At 46.4% G+C, this 20,878-nt stretch overlaps 1 protein-coding gene across 3 annotated transcripts in view; it reads left to right on the plus strand.

Annotated features, from left to right (window-relative positions):
* The window catches only part of Fam20a (FAM20A golgi associated secretory pathway pseudokinase), a 47,150-nt gene extending 31,659 nt beyond the window's left edge, over positions 1-15,491 (plus strand). Inside the window, exons 1-11 of one of the 3 annotated variants that reach the window (XM_060386492.1) lie at positions 1,302-1,439; positions 2,511-2,695; positions 3,376-3,426; positions 4,860-4,938; positions 9,961-10,053; positions 10,517-10,632; positions 11,081-11,261; positions 12,346-12,455; positions 13,117-13,198; positions 13,640-13,699; positions 14,861-15,491. In XM_060386492.1, coding sequence (XP_060242475.1) covers positions 2,668-2,695; positions 3,376-3,426; positions 4,860-4,938; positions 9,961-10,053; positions 10,517-10,632; positions 11,081-11,261; positions 12,346-12,455; positions 13,117-13,198; positions 13,640-13,699; positions 14,861-15,125 — 1,065 coding nt within the window. In that variant the 5' untranslated portion in view covers positions 1,302-1,439; positions 2,511-2,667 and the 3' untranslated portion in view covers positions 15,126-15,491. Of the gene's footprint in view, positions 1-1,301; positions 1,440-2,510; positions 2,696-3,375; positions 3,427-4,859; positions 4,939-9,960; positions 10,054-10,516; positions 10,633-11,080; positions 11,262-12,345; positions 12,456-13,116; positions 13,199-13,639; positions 13,700-14,860 lie in introns of those variants that run through there. The other 2 variants (XM_021655731.2, XM_060386493.1) reach the window with 2 other exon arrangements.
* The last annotated feature ends 5,387 nt before the right edge of the window (positions 15,492-20,878 follow it).

Below are 20,878 nucleotides of genomic sequence, written 5' to 3' on the forward strand. Positions count from 1 at the left end.
CCAAGGACAGCACAAGGTCATAAACACAAATGAAAACAAAACACAAGGAACAAGATTAAGGCAATAGTCTCATGGTTATAAAGTCAGTGGAAAAAGTCTTCATAAGATGGCAATGCTTCAAGACTCAGCACCCAGCTAAACAGGTAGCCTGACTTGGCCCAGGGTAGAGAAGCAGCTCTCAGAAGACCAAACAGACAGTGAATTCAAATGTCAAGAACAAAAGATGGCAGAGACCCAGAGGATCAGAGTGGATATTCAGTGCCAGGTGTAAGAACTTCCCCAAAGACTAAGGAAACCTTCATCCAACATCAACAAACTGGAAACCTTGTCCCTCAACACTAGCTTTTGAAAGAACCAAATCCAGACGCTGACAGGCTGGTTCCTGGATCAGAGCATGCCTGGATGAGCAACCTGATCAGGACCCAGATTTCCAGGGTCAACTACACCTTACAGCTTGAAAGCCTGATAGAAACTGAATTTGTCACTGCCTCCTCTGGGCTTCTTACACACGTCAGGAAATCACTCCCATGAACATAAAAGATAATAAGGAATGTGTTTGTTCTATGGCCTTCCTTTCCAGTTAGGGAGCTATTTGTACAGGTAGAGGAAGTACAGATTGGTGTTTCATAGCCAACTCTTGGTTTCTCGGCCAGTATCACTGCCACATCCTGCATGATCGGGTCCTGGAAACCTCTGGGGCAACATGGGAATGAAGAAACAACAGATTGTAAAGAAATGGCAGATACATACACAGAAAAGCTGGACTGTGCCGCTCTGATGGAGGGCACCTACCCTGCAACAAGGAAATTCAACACATTCATTATGTGCAGTACAAGAACGATTAGCTGGGCTGGACGAGTTAGCTGGGGAGCTGTCTCAGGTTGCAGTCATCCTGGAGGAGGAAGCTGAAGATGCTAAGTCTTTATGCACACTGGTCAATCATCCATAAACACTCAAACTTGAACCAAAGGAAGGCCTTCCCATTCTTCAGAGTTCATCTGAGGAAGGGCTTACCACTGCCATGGGGCTGGAGCTCTGGGGTCATTGACACAGCTGTGCTCATGTCAACAATGCCAATTTACTCATGACTCATCCACTCTTCATATATCATTGAGCTTTGTTTTTCATACTTGACTGAAGAAGGACTTTAATAAGTACCTCAAGAAAGGACGAGGGCTCTGGGAACATTAGAAGAGCCAGAGGACCAGGGGAGGTGTTGTGAAAGTGTCTTCTGGATAGGGATGCAGTACCCATGACCTCTCAGCCGTACAGTTATCAGGAAAAGACCTGCACAAGATCACACCAATCAGCATGGCTCCATGGATAAAGGAAGGAATTTTGAGGCTGCTCCACAACATCAACAGTTGGCTGCTGAGGAAGGGAAAGCCAGTTTTACTCAGGGACAAGCCTGCAGAGGATAGGTTACCCATGCCCAAATGGTAAGCCCCACAGCCAAGTATATATGTGCCAACTAATTGTACTCAGTAGGGTGTGTGTGTGTGTGTGTGTAAAACCATTATAGACAAAGATTGTATGAATTTGAAAGTTGGATGTTGAGGGTTACTGAAGGGGTTACAGTGGGGAAGGAGAGTGGAGACGATGAAAATGCTTTGTACTTTTGAAGCTCTCTCACCTCATCAAAGGTAGCTCACTGTCTGAAAATAAAATGACCTTTCTAAGATAAGGAAATGTCCTCAACCCACGTCATCTAAACTAACAGAAACCAGCAGCTGTTTGGTTCATCCATGTGAGTTACTGCTCACCACAGACGGCTAGAGGTGGAACATGAGAGGGCATGCTGTCCTGCGCTGAATATTTGCACACTCAGAATTCATACACAGGTGCATGAATCCCTAGTGTGTTGAGGGCTGAAGGTGAGTTTTTCTGTTTCCCTAACTACTTCCTAAGCACACCAGTTGTCTTCCAAGCGGGACTATCTGAGACTGTAAACGCCCTGTAAGTTTCTGCTTTCGTCCTTGAAGAAAAACCCATTGAAAGATCGGTTGGAGAACAGCTATTCATCCTTTTCCTAGAGGCCAGGACCCACACGCTCCATTCCGTTTTTCTCCTCACCAACTGCCCTCTCTTCACCACCACCCTGCTCCTTGAGGCATAAAATATTGAGAGATATAAGAAATGGACCGTTTGGTGGCAAGGTATGACAAGGGTCCCAAATTTAGGGCGCTCCTACTTCTACCCTACTTCCACCTACCTTTTCGTTACACAGTTTGTAATTTAGCGTTTGTGTATGTATGTAACCAGGTAACTTGATTTTTCTCATTAAGATTGGAAGCTCTCTGAGGACAAGGAGGGAGCCGGTGCTGCTTTGTCACCCCCCCCCCCCCCCAGGTATCCTAAAAGTAGCATAAATCCTGGCCTGCAATAGATGCTCAATATGCGTGTTGAATGAACAAAAACATGAACGGAGTATGCTGGAAAAGTGCTTCCTTGTGCCTTTGCATTCTTACTCTACCCATTTAACCACCAAACCACTCTCGTGGCTCTTCCAGACGGCACAAGATATACAAAGAACAATTCAACCTCACCTCCTTGGATCCCCCGCTGCAGTTCCGACCAGAGGCCAGCTGGGTCCAGTTCCACCTGGGGATCAACAGCCACGGGCTGTACTCCAGGTCCAGCCCTGTCGTCAGCAAGCTCCTCCACGACATGAGACACTTCCCCACCATCAGCGCTGGTGAGGCTCATGGGGTCAGCCAGGAGGGACTGACTTTCTCCCAAAGGGTGAGTTGAGCCATCTCAGGCCAGGCTCCAGGAACTAGCCTAGGGTCGGCCCCACTACATGGTTCTAAGGTTAACTGGCAAATCGCATTCCTTTCGAAAGCGATCTTACAGCCTTAATCTCACCTCAGAGACCCAAGGAGATGTTCTTCAAGGAAGGTGGTTACCATCGTTTACCGAGAACTTCCGTTGTACCAGGTGTTGAGTTCTTCCTTATTCCCTTCTGGCATAAACACCGTCACTGCCTTTCACAGCTGGGGATCAGCAAGCTGGGCAAAGCCAGTGCTGGAGCTAGGATTCAAACAGAGGGCCCACTAACCCCACGTTTTTACTCTCAAGCACCTACGACAGGACACGTGACCTGGAAAGTTATTAGCAGAGACAAAACTGGAACCAAGAGTGGCTGCAGTATAGAGGGAAGGGTTAAAAAGCGTGGAGCCTGGGATGGAGCAGGCAGAAGATTGTAGCCCCGGGGCTCTAAAAGATGGCTGCCTGGGTGGGGTGCTCATGGCTATGATTCCTAAGCTACCTCAGCCCCTCCTCCTGCGGGGCCGGGTCAGAGCTGGGAGCCCGTCTTTTCCTGGCTCTCTCAGGAACGCTGCAGAAAGTGTTCATTGCTGGTCTTCTCCTTCACAGATTACAGCCAGGACGAAAAAGCTTTACTGGGGGCCTGCGACTGCTCACAGAGTGAGTGAGCCACCTGACCCCACCCCCAACCAGCCTCCGACAACCTCCCCGCCCAACCTCTGAGAACTCAGCACTCCCCCTCCCCCACAGTAAAAGGCATCTTGGAAACTCTGGGTTGCATCACACTGGTCAAAATGTGGCGCGGGGCTGCGTAGCATCGGCGCCTTTAGGGAGCTTTTCAGAATCTCCGTCTCGGCTCCGATTTTCTCAATCAGAGTCTACGTGTAGACAGAATCTGCGGTGATTGGAGTAGATTTCAGATCCAAAATGCAATTGTGCAGGACAGTGGTTCCTGATGCTGAGAGCTTTAGAAAGTGCTGTTGTCTGGCCCCCTCCTCCAGGTGTCTCAGCTCAACTGCAGAGAGGGAGGGCCATGGCAACCTTTCTAAAACATCCCAGCTGATTCTCATGCAACCAAGGTTGAAACTTAACTGGGGTAAATGTCAGACAGAACGGAAAAGCCAGGAGGAAAAAAAAATGTATCAGAGCTCCCGTCTGGGTGCTGCAAACTGGTTTCTGGTAGGCCTGAAAACTGCCTCCAGCCCTGGGCGGCCTCAATTATTTGCCTAGATGTGGTGAACACTCCTTTCTACCTACGCATAGGATGACACATTACTGTAAGCCCAGGATTTGAGAGGTTTAAGCAAAAGGATGATGTGTTCAAGGCCAGACTGGGCTACGTAAAAAGTTTAAGGCAAACCTGAACTATGCAGCAAGGCCCTATCTCAAAGAGTCGGAGGAGGAAGGGAAGGAGAGGAGAGGGCAGTGAGGAAGAGAGAAAAGGGGATTGAAGGAGAGGGGAAGAAATGAAGAAAGACGGGTACAGAAGAAAAATGAGAAAAGGCAAGAATAGTAGGGAGGGGAGGGGAGGCAACAAAAGGAAAGGGAAGGAAAGATAAAACGTTAACAAGAACCCTAAGTGTCATGATAAATCTTCAAATTCTCAAATTTTTCAGGTTCGTAAATAATGTTCTCAAAAATACTGTTTTTAAAACAGGAAGCAAAAGCTCCTGAGTTTGATTCCCAGTACCACAAAACAAAATGAGATTAAAAAAAAAAGAATTTTGCAAACCCTAGACCCAGCACAGGCATCGGATTTTAATTAGGAAGCCATTATGGACACGGGAGTTTGATACGACAGACAACATAGTGGAAAGCTACATGGCGACAACTGAAGCCCAGCCTCTTTTAGGAAAATAGTCTATGGGAGTTTCCAATGATGTCCATTTGGGAAACCCTGTGTTATCTGACCTCTTCCCAAACTGGCAGAATAACAGTGCTGGGCCCCTCTGGACACTGAGCCACGTCCTGGCATGGTGGGGTTTGCCCCTCGGGCTTTGCAAAGCATGTAGTCTTCTTAAGTAACAGAAAGACTGGGTTTATGAGTGGTGCCATGGCCCTGACCTTAGCTATCACCCTTCTACCCCTCACAGTTGTGAAACCCAGTGGGGTCCACCTGAAATTGGTTCTGAGGTTCTCCGACTTCGGGAAAGCCATGTTCAAACCGATGAGGTAAGTGAATCCTGGGGCGCTTTGACCAAAAGGTTGTAAAAGTAACCTGGTACCCTCACGCCCATCTGCCGCACACATAGAACTATTTTGGTGAAAAGGATAAAAATGAAAAACAGTAATAGCTACTGTCTTTGTTAGGGCTTTATTGCTGTGAAGAGACACTATGACCGTGGCAACTCCTATAAAGGAAAATATTTCCTTGGGGCTGGCTTACAGTTTCAGAGGTTTAGTCTGTTATCATCATGGTGGGAAGCATGCTGGCACACAGGCAGAGATGGTGCTGGAGAAGGAGCCAAGACATCTTGACCCTCAGGAGACTCTGTGCCACATAGGGAGTAGCTTAAGCATAGGAGACTTCAAAGCCTGTCCCCACAGTGACACACTTCCTCCACAAAGTCACACCTACTCCAACAAGGCCACACCTCCTAATGATGTCACTCCCTGTGGGCCACACATTCAAACACATGAATCTGGGGGGCCACGCCTACTTAAACCACCGAAGCTACTCCGACGATTGACTCAGTCCCTCGCTAGCATCGATGCTGCACACGCTACAGGAATTGTTTCTGGGTATCAACTGTGTCATGACCCACGTGAGCTAAGTGTTACTATAATGTCCACACTCAGGTGAAGACACCAGGCTGGTGAGAAGCTAGCTTGCCCCAGAATCCACATGGTAAACGCTGGGCCCAAAAATTGCAGCAAATGGGTAGGCTGACTCTCTGCTACTAAACCCTCATCCAGGACCAACAATCACCCTCTTTTTTTAAATTAATTAATTTTTTTATTAATTACAGTTTATTCACTTTGTATCCCAACTGTAGCCCCCTCCTTCATCTCCTCCCAATCCCACCCTCCCTCTTCTCCACCTTTACCCTTCCCCCAGTCCACTGATAGGGGAGGTCCTCCTATCAGGAGTCTGATCCTAGTCTATCAGATCTCATCAGGACTGGCTGCATTGTCTCCCTCTGTGGCCTGGTAAGGCTGCTCCCCCTTCATGGGGAGGAGATCAAAGAGCCAGCCACTGAGTTCATGTCAGAGACAGTCTCTGTTCCCCTTACTAGGAAACCCACTTGGACACTGAGCTGCCAGGGGCTACCTCTGTGCAAGCTGACTTTCTTCTACTAAAACGAATCTTCACCCTCATCCAGGACAATCACCCTCTTTTGAGATCACAAAGTTTACTTCACATGACAATACTTGCTTTGAAAACCTAGACAATAAGAAAGGCTCCCATGACGTCAAGTATGTGTTGACATTGATTTATATTTTATTCATAGCAACAGCTGTCTTTGGATTTAAAGTACATGTAGATGAGTGAAATTATGGCAGAGTGGTATGTGTGTACACACTACCTTCCTCCAGTAGGTCTTTAGACTACTAGTTTGTCTTTCTTGGAGTAGGGCACAATGTGTTGGCCCCATAGAACACTTCTCTTGTGGGTGACATGCATAGGAAAGAATGTCCCCATAAAGGGTTCCATCACTCCAGTCACATGTTTCTCCAAAGTTTTCTGCCTTCCAGTGCTGTTTATTCATGTTAACTCAGATCCATACTTTTCAGATGACCAAGGAGAAAACAGCTGAATAGCCCAGCCGCTGGCTATGGTGCTGGACCCTAAAGATAAACACCAAATGAATCTCAGTCTCTAAACTAATGGACAAAAGCACCTCTTTTGTAAATGAGCTGCATGTTGGATTCCCTTTGAAACTCTGAACAACTGCATTGACTAAGTTCTATTCTCTGAGTCCAGTGGGCTTGCTCTACCCCAACTCCCCATGATCCCAAGGCCCAACAAACATTGAGAACACTTTACATAAGGAGTTTGCTCCATCAGAAATGCAAAAACCAAAACATTACTCAGTTGAAATATATGACCATTCATTCAGTGATTTAAAAGAAACATTTTAATACCATCTCTTTATATATATATATATATATATATATATATATATATATATATTGGCGCTCTTGTGCTTTGTTTCTGTAGTTAGTGTTCTGTGGGTGACCTGCCCTAATGGTACTCTCTTACGGCTACTCATAGTTTAAAACTCGTCACTGGCCAGCACCCCATTGATGGAACTCATTTAGAGCGCATGGTGCCAAAGAGTCACATGCCTGGCAGGGTCTCGGCTCATGGCTGTGTGTGTTCGCTGCTGTGGCATAGGCATGTTTTTATATATATAAAAAAACCAATATATATATTGGTTTTTTAAATCCCACCACCCACCATATAAAGCAATACACAAAACTAAATGTGTTGCCACATACACACTTTCCATATCTTATTTGCCAAAAGAACTTGGCACTGGTCCTTTCATCACTAGAGTCAGGCTGAGTTAAGTCAGTGTTAAGCCAAGAGCAAGTTTTTTCCTCTCCTCCCCTGTTACCACCACTGTTTTGATCACTCCATCAGGCCACATGACCAGCACAGACGAGGTCTTGCCACCACGTTAGCTTTTGCATAACTGTGACCAAATACCCGAGAAAAGCAACTTTACAGAAGAAAGATTTGTTTTGGCTCACGGTTTCAAAGGGCTCAGTCCACTGTGGCAGGGAGGGCATGCTAGAGCAAAGCAGTTCTTACCATAGTCTCCAGGAGGCATAGAAAAGGGCACATAGGATGGGATCAAGACAAGATGAGCCCAATGACTACCTCTGTCTCCTTCCTTTCACTGCCTCCCCCAAATGCCATCATATTATGATCTAATTGTCTCTAGAAAGGCCATATACACACGCAGAAGTATGTTTTGCTGACCTCCTAAGACTTTTCTCAATCTAATCAAGTTGCCAATGAAGCTTATAACCACCACACATACTAATGAATCTGCCTCTGTCAGATTAATTAAACTATGAAAGAAATTGAATGTAAAAACAATCCTTTTCCTAAGGACAATTTCATGAGGAGATCTCATCTCATAGCCAAACACACAGCGAACCAAAGCCAACAAATTGTGTGTGTGTGATGTGCACCTGTGAGTGTGCATCTGTGTCTGTGTATGTATCATTGCAGGTGCTTCCACATGTGTGTGTAGGTGTGTGGAAGCAAGAGGACAGCCTTGAGAATTGTTCCTTGGGTCCTGTTTGCTTGTTGTTATTTTGTCTGCTAATTTGTTCTTTGAGACAGAGTCTCTCTCACTGGCCTAGAATTCACCAAATAGGTGAGTGTCTCTGCCTCTCCTGCACTGATGCCATGCTTTTTTGAAATTGGGTTCTGGGTTCTGATTAAACATCAGTCCTTTCGGATGGAGCTATCTCCCCAGGCCCTGTGTCTTTATGTCTTGTTCTTCAGAGACCGGGTTTTTCCACGGCTGGTCTCAAACTCTTGGGCTTAGTGATCGTCCAAAGTCCTATGCCACAGCAGCGAACACACACAGCCATGAGCCGAGACCCTGCCAGGCATGTGACTCTTTGGCACCATGCGCTCTAAATGAGTTCCATCAATGGGGTGCTGGCCAGTGACGAGTTTTAAACTATGAGTAGCCGTAAGAGAGTACCATTAGGGCAGGTCACCCACAGAACACTAACTACAGAAACAAAGCACAAGAGCGCCAAAAATATACATAACACAAAGTTTCATCCACAGTCCTATGAAATATAGTTCAAAATCAGGGCATAGTATCATTTTAAATGCAATTCTAGCTTTAAAAACATATGTGTGTCTCCCCTTGGAGCAATTTAAAGTGAAAAGCATTTGTCCCTCATTCTGAGCATGAAGGTGACACTTTTACATTTGTTTCCTTGTTTGGGACTGGGTGCAAATTCTACAGCACACATATGGAAGTCAGAGACGGCTCTTGGGAGTCAGCTTTTTCCTTCCTGTACATGGGACCCAGGGACAGAACTCAGTTATCGGGTTAGGTAGCAAACCCCTTTACCAATGAATGACGCCATCTCACGGACTCCAAGGTGATGCTTTAAAATATAATACATATCACACTGGACATGCGAAGCACATTCCTTAGGGCTCAAAATAAAAGGACTGATGACGTCAAGGAAAAGTAACCTTCCAATTTTAAACCTATCATATCCCGTATGAAAAATCTGAGACTGTATGTTCTTATGGGAGAATGGGGACAGACAGGCAGCATCCAGCAGTGACCTCAGCCCTGACTGCTGTACCAGACCTGGCTGCACCTCCACAGCCTACTTCAGGCAGCCTCACTGTGGGTTTCCAGGATTGACCTATGCTCTTCGGGCAAAGCGTGCCTTACTATTTTGGTTGTCTGTGTGGTTGTTTGTGGTACTTCTGTCTACGCCTTCCTCTGCTTTTCCAGCCTTCAGACCAGATCCACACTCTGGCCTATAAAATTATTCAGAGCATCACCCTTCCCCATTTGTTAGCATGAAAGTGAAGTCAGCACGGAGGCCGGAAGTCAGCCCAGGATGTCCCAGTGATTAGGAAGCACTTTCCTAACGTGGCACCAACCCTACCCTCCCCACCCCCCATCTCCAGCAGACTCAGGCAGGCGGATGCTCTTCAGGAATCCATTAGCAATTTGAAAATGGAACCAGATCAATACCATCTGTGTCGGCCTCCCTTAGCTCTCTCGCTGGGCCTATTCTCCTGTGCCACCTGAGTTTCTAAGAGTTCTATCCTGTGCATTTCTCCCCCAGACCCAGAACTTTCCAGTCCTTGTTCACAATCACACTAAGTTCCTTCTCCTGGCACTTTCTGTAGTCAGGTTCTGGTTCTCGTCTCACCTTTTTTCCTACTTGGGTATCTAGGTCCACACTGCCATCACTTCTAATGAGCCACTTTCTCCTGTTAATACCTGCAAAGGGACAAATCAGCCACTAACTCCCAACGCTCTTTAAGCAAGAAACCTGACACTGTTAGCACCTATAAAAAGCCTGCTTTTTTCCTACTTTGCATCCTCCCCACTCAGGAAGGGAGAGGCCCATTCCTAACTCATGGGTCCACCATCCACACATGCATGAAAAGCATCTAACAGGCTCTCTCCTCAGGCTTACCACTGAAGGCTGAGTCCAGGGCGTGATTCCTTCCTTCCTTCCTTCCAGACAGCAGCGGGAGGAGGAGACACCAGAGGACTTCTTCTATTTCATCGACTTTCAGAGACACAATGCTGAGATCGCAGCTTTCCACCTGGACAGGTAGGTCTGGCCCCTGGAAATGGCACAGACTGCAAGGGCCAGTTCAGTGGGGCGGGATGCTATTTAGATCTTTGGGAGGAACTCGGCAGCATTTGTTCCTTTCTGGCTTTCCATCTCTTCTACCTCAGTGTAGGACCTTCAAATCTAACATTTCCTTCCAACTCCAGTAGGTTAAAAGCACACAGCCTCTTAATGTATTGAACAATTTATGAATGTTATTTTTTTTATTAAATTTTGTTTTGTTTTGCTGAGATGGAGCATTATGTAGCCCAGCTTGACCTCCAACTCACTCCACAGCTGAGACTACATTTGAACTCCTAATCCTCTGCTCTCTGCCTGCCAAATGTTGGGATTGCCTGGAAAAATGAACCAATCATAAGGAGATGTGTGTCAGCCCAGATACAAGGCTTTTTCCCAGTCCCTGACGATCCCTCACATCTTAACAAGGCTCCTTCTCTTCCAGGATTCTGGACTTCCGACGGGTGCCGCCAACAGTGGGGAGGCTAGTGAATGTCACCAAGGAAATCCTAGAAGTCACCAAGAATGAAATCTTGCAGAGCGTTTTCTTTGTCTCTCCAGGTGAAGTATCAGCCAAAGCCACACTCTGGGTCTTAAAGGCACTCGTGTCGGCTGGGAGGTTCCACAGTGGTCTGAGCTCTGCCACTAACACATGCATTATTGGGGTAGGGGGTGCTGCTGTCCAAGACTTCCAGCAGGTATGCTTAAGCATAATGCCAGATAAACTGTGGAGTAAAGAGTTGTGGAAGACGCTTACACTGAACCTACAATGCTGGCCTCCCAGGAGGCAGAGATTATCCACTCAGCCTATCAAAGAATGTTCACCACATGAAAGGATGCTCTGGGACGGGTGAAAGTTGGTACCCAAGATGATGTTTAGCAGCATCCTCTAGGCCCAACAGCCCTTTCCCAAGCCAGGAGTCTGAATTTTCCCTAAGGGGTTTCTTAGGATAGAGGATGACATACTCAAAACCCCCACTTTACTTCTCTCTCTTCCCTCAACTTCCAGCTAATAATGTGTGCTTCTTCGCCAAGTGTCCATATATGTGCAAGACCGAGTATGCTGTCTGTGGCAACCCGCACCTGCTGGAGGGCTCCCTCTCCGCCTTCCTGCCATCCCTCAACCTGGCCCCCAGACTGTCTGTGCCCAACCCCTGGATTCGTTCCTACTCACTGTCAGGAAAAGAGGAGTGAGTTGGCTTCCTGCTCAAGTCCCTGCAGCCCAGCTCTTCAGAATGGCCACAACTAAACCTAACAGCTGCCTCCATCCTCTTATTGATCCTAGGACCAACAGCCTGGATGTTCGCTCCCTTTAGTTCATATGTTGGGTTGTAAAGCATGTATTCTCTAACAAAGAACCACATAAAGAGGGGCCGGGGAGATGCTCTGTGGGTAGTGCTTGCCACGTAAGCATGAAGGCCAGCGTTCAGATATCCAAAACCCGCTTAAAGACAGGCAGGCCTGGCAGCCACCTATAACCCGAGCATGCAAGAGACAGACGCCAGATCCCCAGAACAAGACAACTAGACAGACTAGTGGGAACTGGCAAAGATGTTGTTTCAATAAATAGTGGGGAGGGATAGAGGAAGACACTGGACACCAACTTCAAGCCTTGCATGCATGTACACCTATACACACATGTATACACACACACACATGAACACTATACATATACATATCACATATACCTCAAAAAAAGCAGCACACAAGGGCTAAGGGAGTGAAGCCACAGCGAGACGCCTTGCTGTATGCCCAAGGCCTAGTACGTGTAGCACAGTGGATGCGTCAAATGAGGGACTCTGTGAACAGGTCCAATTGGCAAATCACCAGCCACAGCTCTGGCAGGAAGACTGTGAGACTGTGTGAAGGCAGGGCACGCGTGGTGGAGGCCAGCCTGTGGGAGGTCGTGGGTGCTGTAGGGGGAGTTTTTAAGGAGCAAGCACCAAGAGCAGGCAGATGCCGTGCTAGCTGTTCCAGCACGTGCTCTGTGACCTGCCCCTAGCATGTGGCATCCCAGCCTTCCACTTGGCACTCAGCAAAGCCAAAGGACTCTCTGACCCTTCCCATCACCTGGAGTCTGCAACCTCCCTTCCCAGGTGCCCTTGCCCAGGGTCCTCCTGAAGGGAGCCAGCTCCACCTGGGTGTCCTGAGATCACTAGGCCTGGGGCAGGCTTGGGGAGGCAGGGATCTGTGAGCATGGGGATGGTGTGAAGAGGGCCCCCAACACCCTGGCATCTTGGCTTTTCCAGCCCCAGGACTTCTTCTCCCCCTCAGGTGGGAGCTCAACCCTCTCTACTGTGACACGGTGAAGCAGATCTACCCATACAACAGCAGCAACAGGCTCCTTGGCATCATTGACATGGCCATCTTTGACTTTTTGATCGGTAGGTACCCTGCTCAGGGCACCCGACAGAAATGCGCTTTGCTCTTTGCCTAGGATTCCGGGAGACCTTAGCTAACGCTGCATCTTCCATATACTCCCATGGATTCAAAGGGATCAAAGTCAGCATGGCCTGGTTTCTTAGAAGGGGGTAGAGGTGGCACAGGTTGGGGACAGAGAGGTATTGAAGGGGTTGCCACTGGTGAGGCAGATTCACCAAACTGCCATAAGGCCCAAATGGACATCAGATCTGAAGCTGGATATTCCCTTCACTCAGAGGAAGGCAGTATGAAGGTGAGAAAGAAGTATGTAGCACCGGGAGGGCCAAAGCAAAGCCTTGGCCCCATGAACTAGTAACTCTACCATCTAGCCCCACTGTGACCAGGAAAGGACACTGAATGATCAAGGCTGTCTGGGCTGAGAAAGCCCAACGTTGGTGTATACAGGAGGCACAATGGCACAGTTCTGCTCACTAGGCTGCAAGGCTGAGCCTAGGGGGTGGAGGGAGAGGGAGGGATAAAGTAAAAAGCCCAGAAATGCTGGCTGAGATCCATGCTCAGGCTCCTGTTCAGTGCTCACTTGCCTCCATTCTCAGAACCCAAGTCAGGAGCTCCCCTACCTGTGGCCTTCAGACCCCTTGCTCTGACCTCTCCCCTCCATTGCAGGAAACATGGACCGCCACCATTATGAGATGTTCACCAAGTTTGGCGATGATGGGTACCTTATTCATCTTGACAATGCCAGAGGGTAAGTACCAGCGGCCATGTCCCAGTCTGTCTACAGCCATGCTTCCTGCAGTTGCCTGGACACAGAGGGCTCTGAGGAGTCCTGCACTGCCTGGACCTGTCCTCGTCTTGCCCAATTTCCCACATACCTTTTTCTTCTGCTCTTTGCTAAGTGTGCGAGCACTCTCGTGCCCACCAGTGAACCAGGCTGGGATTTCCTGTCTCTCTTCAGTAGTTGGTACTTTCCTAGAAGCAGAGGACAGCTTAGCCTATGGCTAGCCTGCAGAAGCAGGGGAGCTTGGTTGTAACTTCAGAGGCGTCTGTGACCTAGCTGAGGAGGGAATTGTTGGGAAGGCTGCCATGGAGTGCAGCACCTTAGCCCACCTGATTCAAGGAAGGCTTGGGGAAGAGAGCAACCTGAGCGTGAAGGATTCTGCTTGCTGAAGCCCGCTTCTTCTCCCAGGTTCGGACGGCATTCCCAGGATGAGATCTCCATCCTCGCTCCACTCTCGCAGTGCTGCATGTAAGTTTTCATGCCATGAGTGCCAACAATGGGTGGCAGTTCAGACACTTCGTCCTGCTTGCAGCCCAGCCCTGAAAGCCTTTGTCACTTTTCCCTCATCTAGGACATTGTGGACAGAACTTTGTGAGCTGCCACCTTGTTTTCCTCATTGCAAACTATCAGCTTTCCCCAGTAACGTCTCCCTAACCCGTTAGCAGAAAATGAATTAAGGTGTGATCTAAAGTCACCAGCTTTAACCCACTCAGATAATCACCAGCCTTGGCAGATATCAATGCTCTTTGATATCACTCCTCAGGCGTTCACCTCTCCTCATGGAAGCTCTTAAAGATTGCCATTTCATCACTAAGCAAGACCCTGATGAAAATCTGGTTAAGCCGGGTCACACTGAAATTCTGGCCCCTTCTCTAAAGGGCACCTAACCTACTTCCACATCGCTGGCATTTCAGCCAGGTTTGTGGCGTTAGATCCTTATATAGCTAAATATAAAGATGTGATTGAGGCCTAACAAGACCATTCCTTTTGTTCCCTTGATACATGAGTGGTCCAAATCAAATCCTTGCAGTAGTTGTTTATGCAAAAAATCAATTAGGCTGCTTTGCAGGAGTCTAGAAGAAATCCAAATCCCAAAGTCATAATGGACCTAGTCACTTGTCATCTCTATGGTTCTAGAATCTGACACAGGAGACACATTACGACACTGACCTATGGAGGTTGGATTTTTAGACAACAGATGGCTTCATTCGCCTACTGGAAGTTTATCCACCTGCTTAAAATCTTTAAAAAATAAAAACAAAACAAAAAATAAGTTAACTGTGTTAGCAATCAGTGTGACTGCATATGGCTCGGCATCACCACGGATGCCATTAATTACTAGATGTCTTGGTTCAGTGGGTAAGGGACCAGAGTTGATCGAGAACACACACGAACACACACACACAATGTGATAAGAGTGCAAATGGCTTGGCAAGTCTTCACTAAAGGGAGTTGGACAAAGGCTATTACCCACCATTAGTTCCTTTTCTATATGGCTTTCACTGAAATGTGTTTGACTGCAAATAATATTTCCAAGAATACCAGCTGTTTGTGGGGACTGGAAAGGCTCAGGACAAGTTACCTTCCTTAATCTGCTGACCTGTTTCCAACTGCCTTTTGTCTCGTCAGGATAAAGAAGAAAACATTCTTGCACCTTCAGCTGCTGGCTCAGGCTGACTACAAACTCAGCGACGTGATGCGGGAGTCACTCTTAGAAGACCAGCTCTCCCCTGTCCTCACAGAACCCCACCTCCTGGCCCTGGACCGCAGACTTCAAATCATCCTTAAGACAGTGGAGGACTGTATAGAGGCCCACGGGGAGTGGAGAGTGGTAGTGGATGGCCTGGCACAACTTTCAGCTCCAGACTCGGGTCAGGCCAATCTGACAAGCTAAAGGCTACAAAACCTCACAACACACAACTGGAGCCAGCAGGGGTGCTGGTGTGTAGAGCCCGGCTGCCCATTCCACTCCAGGGTGCTGAAGGCCAAGTCATGAGCTCAGGGAGGAGGCAGGAATGCTCTGAAACAGCAAGTGGGATCCACCAAGCCTCAGCTTATCCTTGGATGGAGGTCACTGCTTTTACAGCTCACTGGCTGGGGCTCCATCTTCCTCATGAGCTCTGGCTCCGTCAAGGCTGCAGACTGTCTTTCTGAGCACACTGTGAAACCTGGAACTGGGCCAGGCCTGGGAGGTGTGGAGGCCCTGGTCCCAGGAGGAGTTTTTACTCTACCATGTCAAATAAAGAGACCAAGTGGACAACTGGTGTCTCCAAGTCCTTACTGTATATGCAGGTACAGACACCACCTGGTCCACATTAAAAACAAAACAAAAAAAAATCTCCAGCCTCCCAAGGATACCTAAAAATCTGTAAATCTCAAGTTGAAACAAAAATCACCCTTTTTACTGACATTCTGGTTTCTGACTCAATCTGAATAAAATACTCCTTACCAGGTCACTCCTCAGAAATACTAACTCCAGGTAAGGTTGCTCAGAAAGGGGGCACCACAATCTGGGGAAACTGGCAACCAAGGAGCTATGTGGCTCTCACAGTTGGTCGGGTGCTTGCCTAAAAGGTCCAGAGCCCTGGGTTCAACTCCCAGCGTCACATAAAACCAGGCATGATGGCAAAGCCTGCAAATCCGGCACTCAGGAGGATCAGAAGTTCAGACACTGTCAGTGAGTTCAAGGCTAGCCTGGGCTGCATGAGGAAGAAACACCACGTATGTCAAAACTAACAGCCAGACACAAGAAGGAAAACTGACAGGAGGGTAGAGTTCCACGGCTTCATTGGATCGCTTTATCTTCTGACACAAGCCAGAGGATCAAGGAGAAAGAAAAGGCATCCCTATAAGGGACAAAATCAAAAATCAGAAATGCCACCCCGACTTCTGTGTTATGTCCAAAGACAGACAATGGGTAGTACTGTTTTTTGCTCTTCTGAGATTGGAGGCTCATGTAGTCCAGGTTGGCCTTGAATTCTTGATCTTCCTGCCTCTACTTCCCAAGTGCCTGGCTTATAGGCATGAATCACCATGCTTGTCTTGCAGTAGACGGTTCTGATTCACCCTAGCACCCCACATTATGGGAACACAGCCCCTGAGCCCAGTTTGCATACTAAACTTGCTTCTATTCGCCCTAGAGCCGCGCCATGTCCCACTTTACTAACCTGAAAATCAAAACATGGGTTTCCAACCGTCCTGCACACGCACAACCCCTACCTCCAACAAGCAAGGAAGAGAACTATGACTCTCAAAAGATTACAATCACATCAGTTTGTGCTTTACAACTCTCCCAAAGTGCACAGCATCACACCCATTTGTGAAGGTAAATTGTTAGCTGGCCTGGGAGCTGTGACTCATGCCAGCAAATTCCAGCCCTTGAGGGACTAAAACAAGAGTATAAGGCTAAAGTCTGGCTGGGGCAATGGTGGGGGAAAAAGGTAAAAACGGCCTCTTCAGCAGAGGAAACCAGTTCCAAAGGCCTATCAGGGAGCCCCTTTCATGAGGCGCAACTCCTTGCATCACCAACTGTTTCTCTATTCTCCCGTCAGGGAAGTACTAGGAAGCCACACTGAAGATGAGGGGGGAAAAATAAAATCAGATGTTCAAAAAGCTGGTTTGAGACCTCCAGCCAGTGTCAGACCAATTGCAGTCCATCTCCAGTGCAGCCTCCCTTGATGTGAGAAAGCTCCTTAGTGTGAGAAAGCTGTTCCTTGAAAAATTAAATTAGCTAACCATGGTTTTGGTCCACCTGAAAGTACACTGCCCAGGGCTTAGCAAAAGTTCACTAAGGGTCCAACTATTTGTGGTTGGAGATAGTGACAAAAAAACAACAAAACAAAATTAGCACTGCCATTGTGCCAATTCAATTTTGAAACGTCAACACAACAGTAAAATGCATCACGGGCCAAGTTGTAAAGAAACACAATGGACCCTGACTTTCTTCAGTTAAAGTCTGTCCAGCTGGTGAGAGGAGGGAATTCTGGATCTAGACAAGGTACAGCTTACGAAACCAGCTTATTCTGGTTTCTGGTGATTCCAGAATAAAACTTTTGCTATACTTTTCAAAGCTGTAACTGCATTTTATCACAGTATGTTCAGTAACTACAGAGACTTTTTTTTAGAGTATTTATTTTTTTAAAGATTTATTTATTACTTATACAATATTCTGCCTGCAAACCAGATCTTACTATAGATGGTTATGAGCCACCATGTGGTTGGCTGGGAATTGAACTCAGGACCTTCGCAAGAACAGCGAGTGTTCTTAACCTCTGAGCCATCTCTCCAGCCAGTACAGAGACTTTTAATGTTCACTTTTTCTAACAGAAAAACAATTAGAGCAGCATTTTTCCAATATACCAGAAAACAAAAGCCCCCCACTCTCAGAGGTCTCGCTCTCTCACAGCCTGCTCACTCTGCACCCCTACTCAACGCCCCACTGAACACTACCCTGAGTCCATGTGAACACGTTCCACGTCACCACCGGCAAGCAAAGCACAAAACCGAAAGACCGTGTGAGCTGGTGGAGAACGGCGTGCAGGGACATGCCCCAGCACTCCCAAAGCCAGAACCACGTTGATGTAAGAACAAGTCACTGTCTGGCAGGCAGCAGACAACTCTGTCCTGTTAAGCCCCCTGCCACTGAACTGGCGGGTTACCACTGCCGCTGGGAAACGCGGGGTTAGGCTCCCGGGATCTTCTAACTTCACCAAACCATCACCACAGAATCCCATCTTGTGTGGTAAAGACGCATCACTTTACACTGTCGGTTCTTTCACACTCCATCTGCATACTGCACATACTTTCACAGTAAGCAGCTTTCTCACACTAAGGAACAGGAGCCAGCACATGAACACTATCCTTAGGGACATTTTAAATAGCGAGTGACCTCATCAGCAATAAGCACAAAAACATAACACACACACAAAAATGTGGAACTAGGAGGCCCCCCAAAATGACACCTTCACAGCTGATTGCTAGAATGAGGCTTCGGACCTCGCTCAGCACTGGGTGGGGAGGAATGTACTGGAGAATCAAGTTTTTTTCTGCTCAGCTCAAGTCCCAGCAAGAGTGCTTTGGGTGTATAGTGGTCTCAGGTCAAACATACATTGTACCAAGTAGGAAAACTTGCAAATACAGAATACACACACACGCTAAAGAACAGCTATAACTCATTTGGGGTTGGCCAAACTGAGACTAAAGAAAAAGCTCTCCATCTAGTGGCAACTTTTTAAAACCACAAAGCTACTTAAACTAGTGCTTAGACAGGAAAAAAAAAAAAAGACATCCATGGATGGTTACAGGGAGTCACAATGATTATCACAGTTGTAAAGTTATGTCAAGAAACAAATTTTAGCTGTATATCTACACACACACACACACACACACAATGATGGTTCCTAGGGAAATACCCCAAAATGTAAGAAGGTGAAGATTTATGGGTCCCCTCGACAGACACTACAGAGAAAAATTAAATTAGCTAACCATGGTTTTGGTCCACCTGAAAGTACACTGCCCAGGGCTTAGCAAAAGTTCACTAAGGGTCCAACTATTTGTGGTTGGAGATAAAGTGACAAAAAAACAACAAAACAAAATTAGCACTGCCATTGTGCCAATTCAATTTTGAAACATCAACACAACAGTAAAATGCATCATGGGCCAATTTGTAAAGAAACACAATGGACCCTGACTTTCTTCAGTTAAAGTCTGTCCAGCTGGTGAGAGGAGGGAATTCTGGATCTAGACAAGGTACAGCTTACAAAGCCAAGTCAGCCATGCTCTAACTAACTTCAGCTTCCCAGCAGGTGAAGATCCCAGTTATCAATGCACTGAGAAACTCATTAGCCCATTCCTCAAACCTGAGAAATCAATCTTAGAAACAAAACTTGAAGTGCATAAGATAAACACACCCCTAAGTAACTAAAGGCAGATCTCATGAACCAACCTTGTGCTGATAAGGAAACCAGGTTTCCTAACAGGTCTGTTTCGGCTCAGGCACACAGACAGGTCTGTCCTGTGGAGGAGACACCACGGCTTTGGACAGAATCTTCCCTCCAGGACTGGGGAGTCTGTCACACGCCCAGCAGCGTTTCAGCAAGGTTTTGAGATCCACGCATTGACAAAAGGAATTGGAATGTATTAAAAAAAAAAAAAACTATCACTTGTTCAAAACACTAATCCCAAAATTCACTTTTGTTCTTTCCCACTAAACTTTTGAGGAGGGACAGAGGAAGAAAAGGAAGAAAAACTGATTCATTTAAGAATTTAAATTATTTAATCTTTTTTATTCCGTGACCTAGTATTGAGACAGTCTGTAACAAAAGAACAGCATTTTATCAGATTAGCACACAGTATATCAGACTAGTATCCAGGAAACAGCAACTGTCCCTTTGGCCATCTCTGCTTTCTCAGCAGATCTCCTAAATTCACCCATCCATCCAGAGAGAATGGTGCCTAGAGTCCACAAAGACACAGTATGCCAACCATGACTTCTGATATTTAAATCGCACAAAGATAAAGCTTTAAATGTAGCAATTTTTAAATTTAGACTTCTCTTGAAAAGTCTAAGAGTAAAAACTACAAAAGGGAGTAACCAGCAAGCTAGCATTTTGAGAACTTAGAAAGCAGGGTTTGTATCTCTGAATACAAGAACAAGGGGATATATACACATGAAAAATGCATTTTATGGCATTCTACATCATTCATTTAAGTACATTTTTGGCATTTAAACAAATAGCAAATTAAGCTTTAAGCTAGTAACATAATTTTTATTTTTTTAATATAAAAAAGATAGCCAACACAAAGTAAGTACAGAAAACCCTCATTTATAAAGATTATGGAAGTTCTAGAAATGGCAACAAGGTAGCTATCTACCGCACAGTAAAACCTAAATGAAACTTCTTTCCCACATTAGTAACAACCTAAAAGCTTTTCAATCTAGAAGAAAAAGAAAAAAAAGAAGAAAAAAAATCTATCATAGCTAACAATTTAAGTTAACTGGGAAAGGGTGGGAGGGGATTGTTAATCAGAACCACTTGCACACACATGGAAAATGCTTGCAGTCACTCCCAAATAGAATCTGACACGTTGTACACAAATCACAATGGAGATAAATGTGCCTAGTTATGAAATGTGAAACTGTGTTTAAAAAAATAACAGTAAGAAAAATAAACTGTTGGGTTATCATTGGAATAATGTAACACATAAGGCTGGAAAATACTGAAATACAGTTAAGACTCAAACACAAGTTTACTTTATAACACACAAACAAACAAATAAAAATCAATAAAGTTTACCAGAGAAATTCAAGGTTAGACAGGAAAAGGCAGGACTCTCAGCAGGATGGCTTTTCAGACCACAGCACGGCCACATCCCACCCACCCCCGTTACCACGGACCCGGGAGAGACTAACCCCAAGCATGAAGCTTCCTGTCTCTGGACACCTGAACTCACTCCATCCACCTCCATCTCCTTCTCTCTGGGGCTTGTTCTAGCTCTGTCTAGTTCAGTAAATCCAACCTCCTAGAGTCAGTAACTGAGGGCAGATCACACTAACTAACCACAGTTAACTACCAAGAGTATAGACTTCAAATTCTCACTCACAATTCTGCATCTCATGATCAGTATTTGGCACCAGCTGGATAAACA

This window comes from Meriones unguiculatus, chromosome 7, assembly GCF_030254825.1.
Source record: "Meriones unguiculatus strain TT.TT164.6M chromosome 7, Bangor_MerUng_6.1, whole genome shotgun sequence".
Taxonomy (NCBI): domain Eukaryota; kingdom Metazoa; phylum Chordata; class Mammalia; order Rodentia; family Muridae; genus Meriones; species Meriones unguiculatus.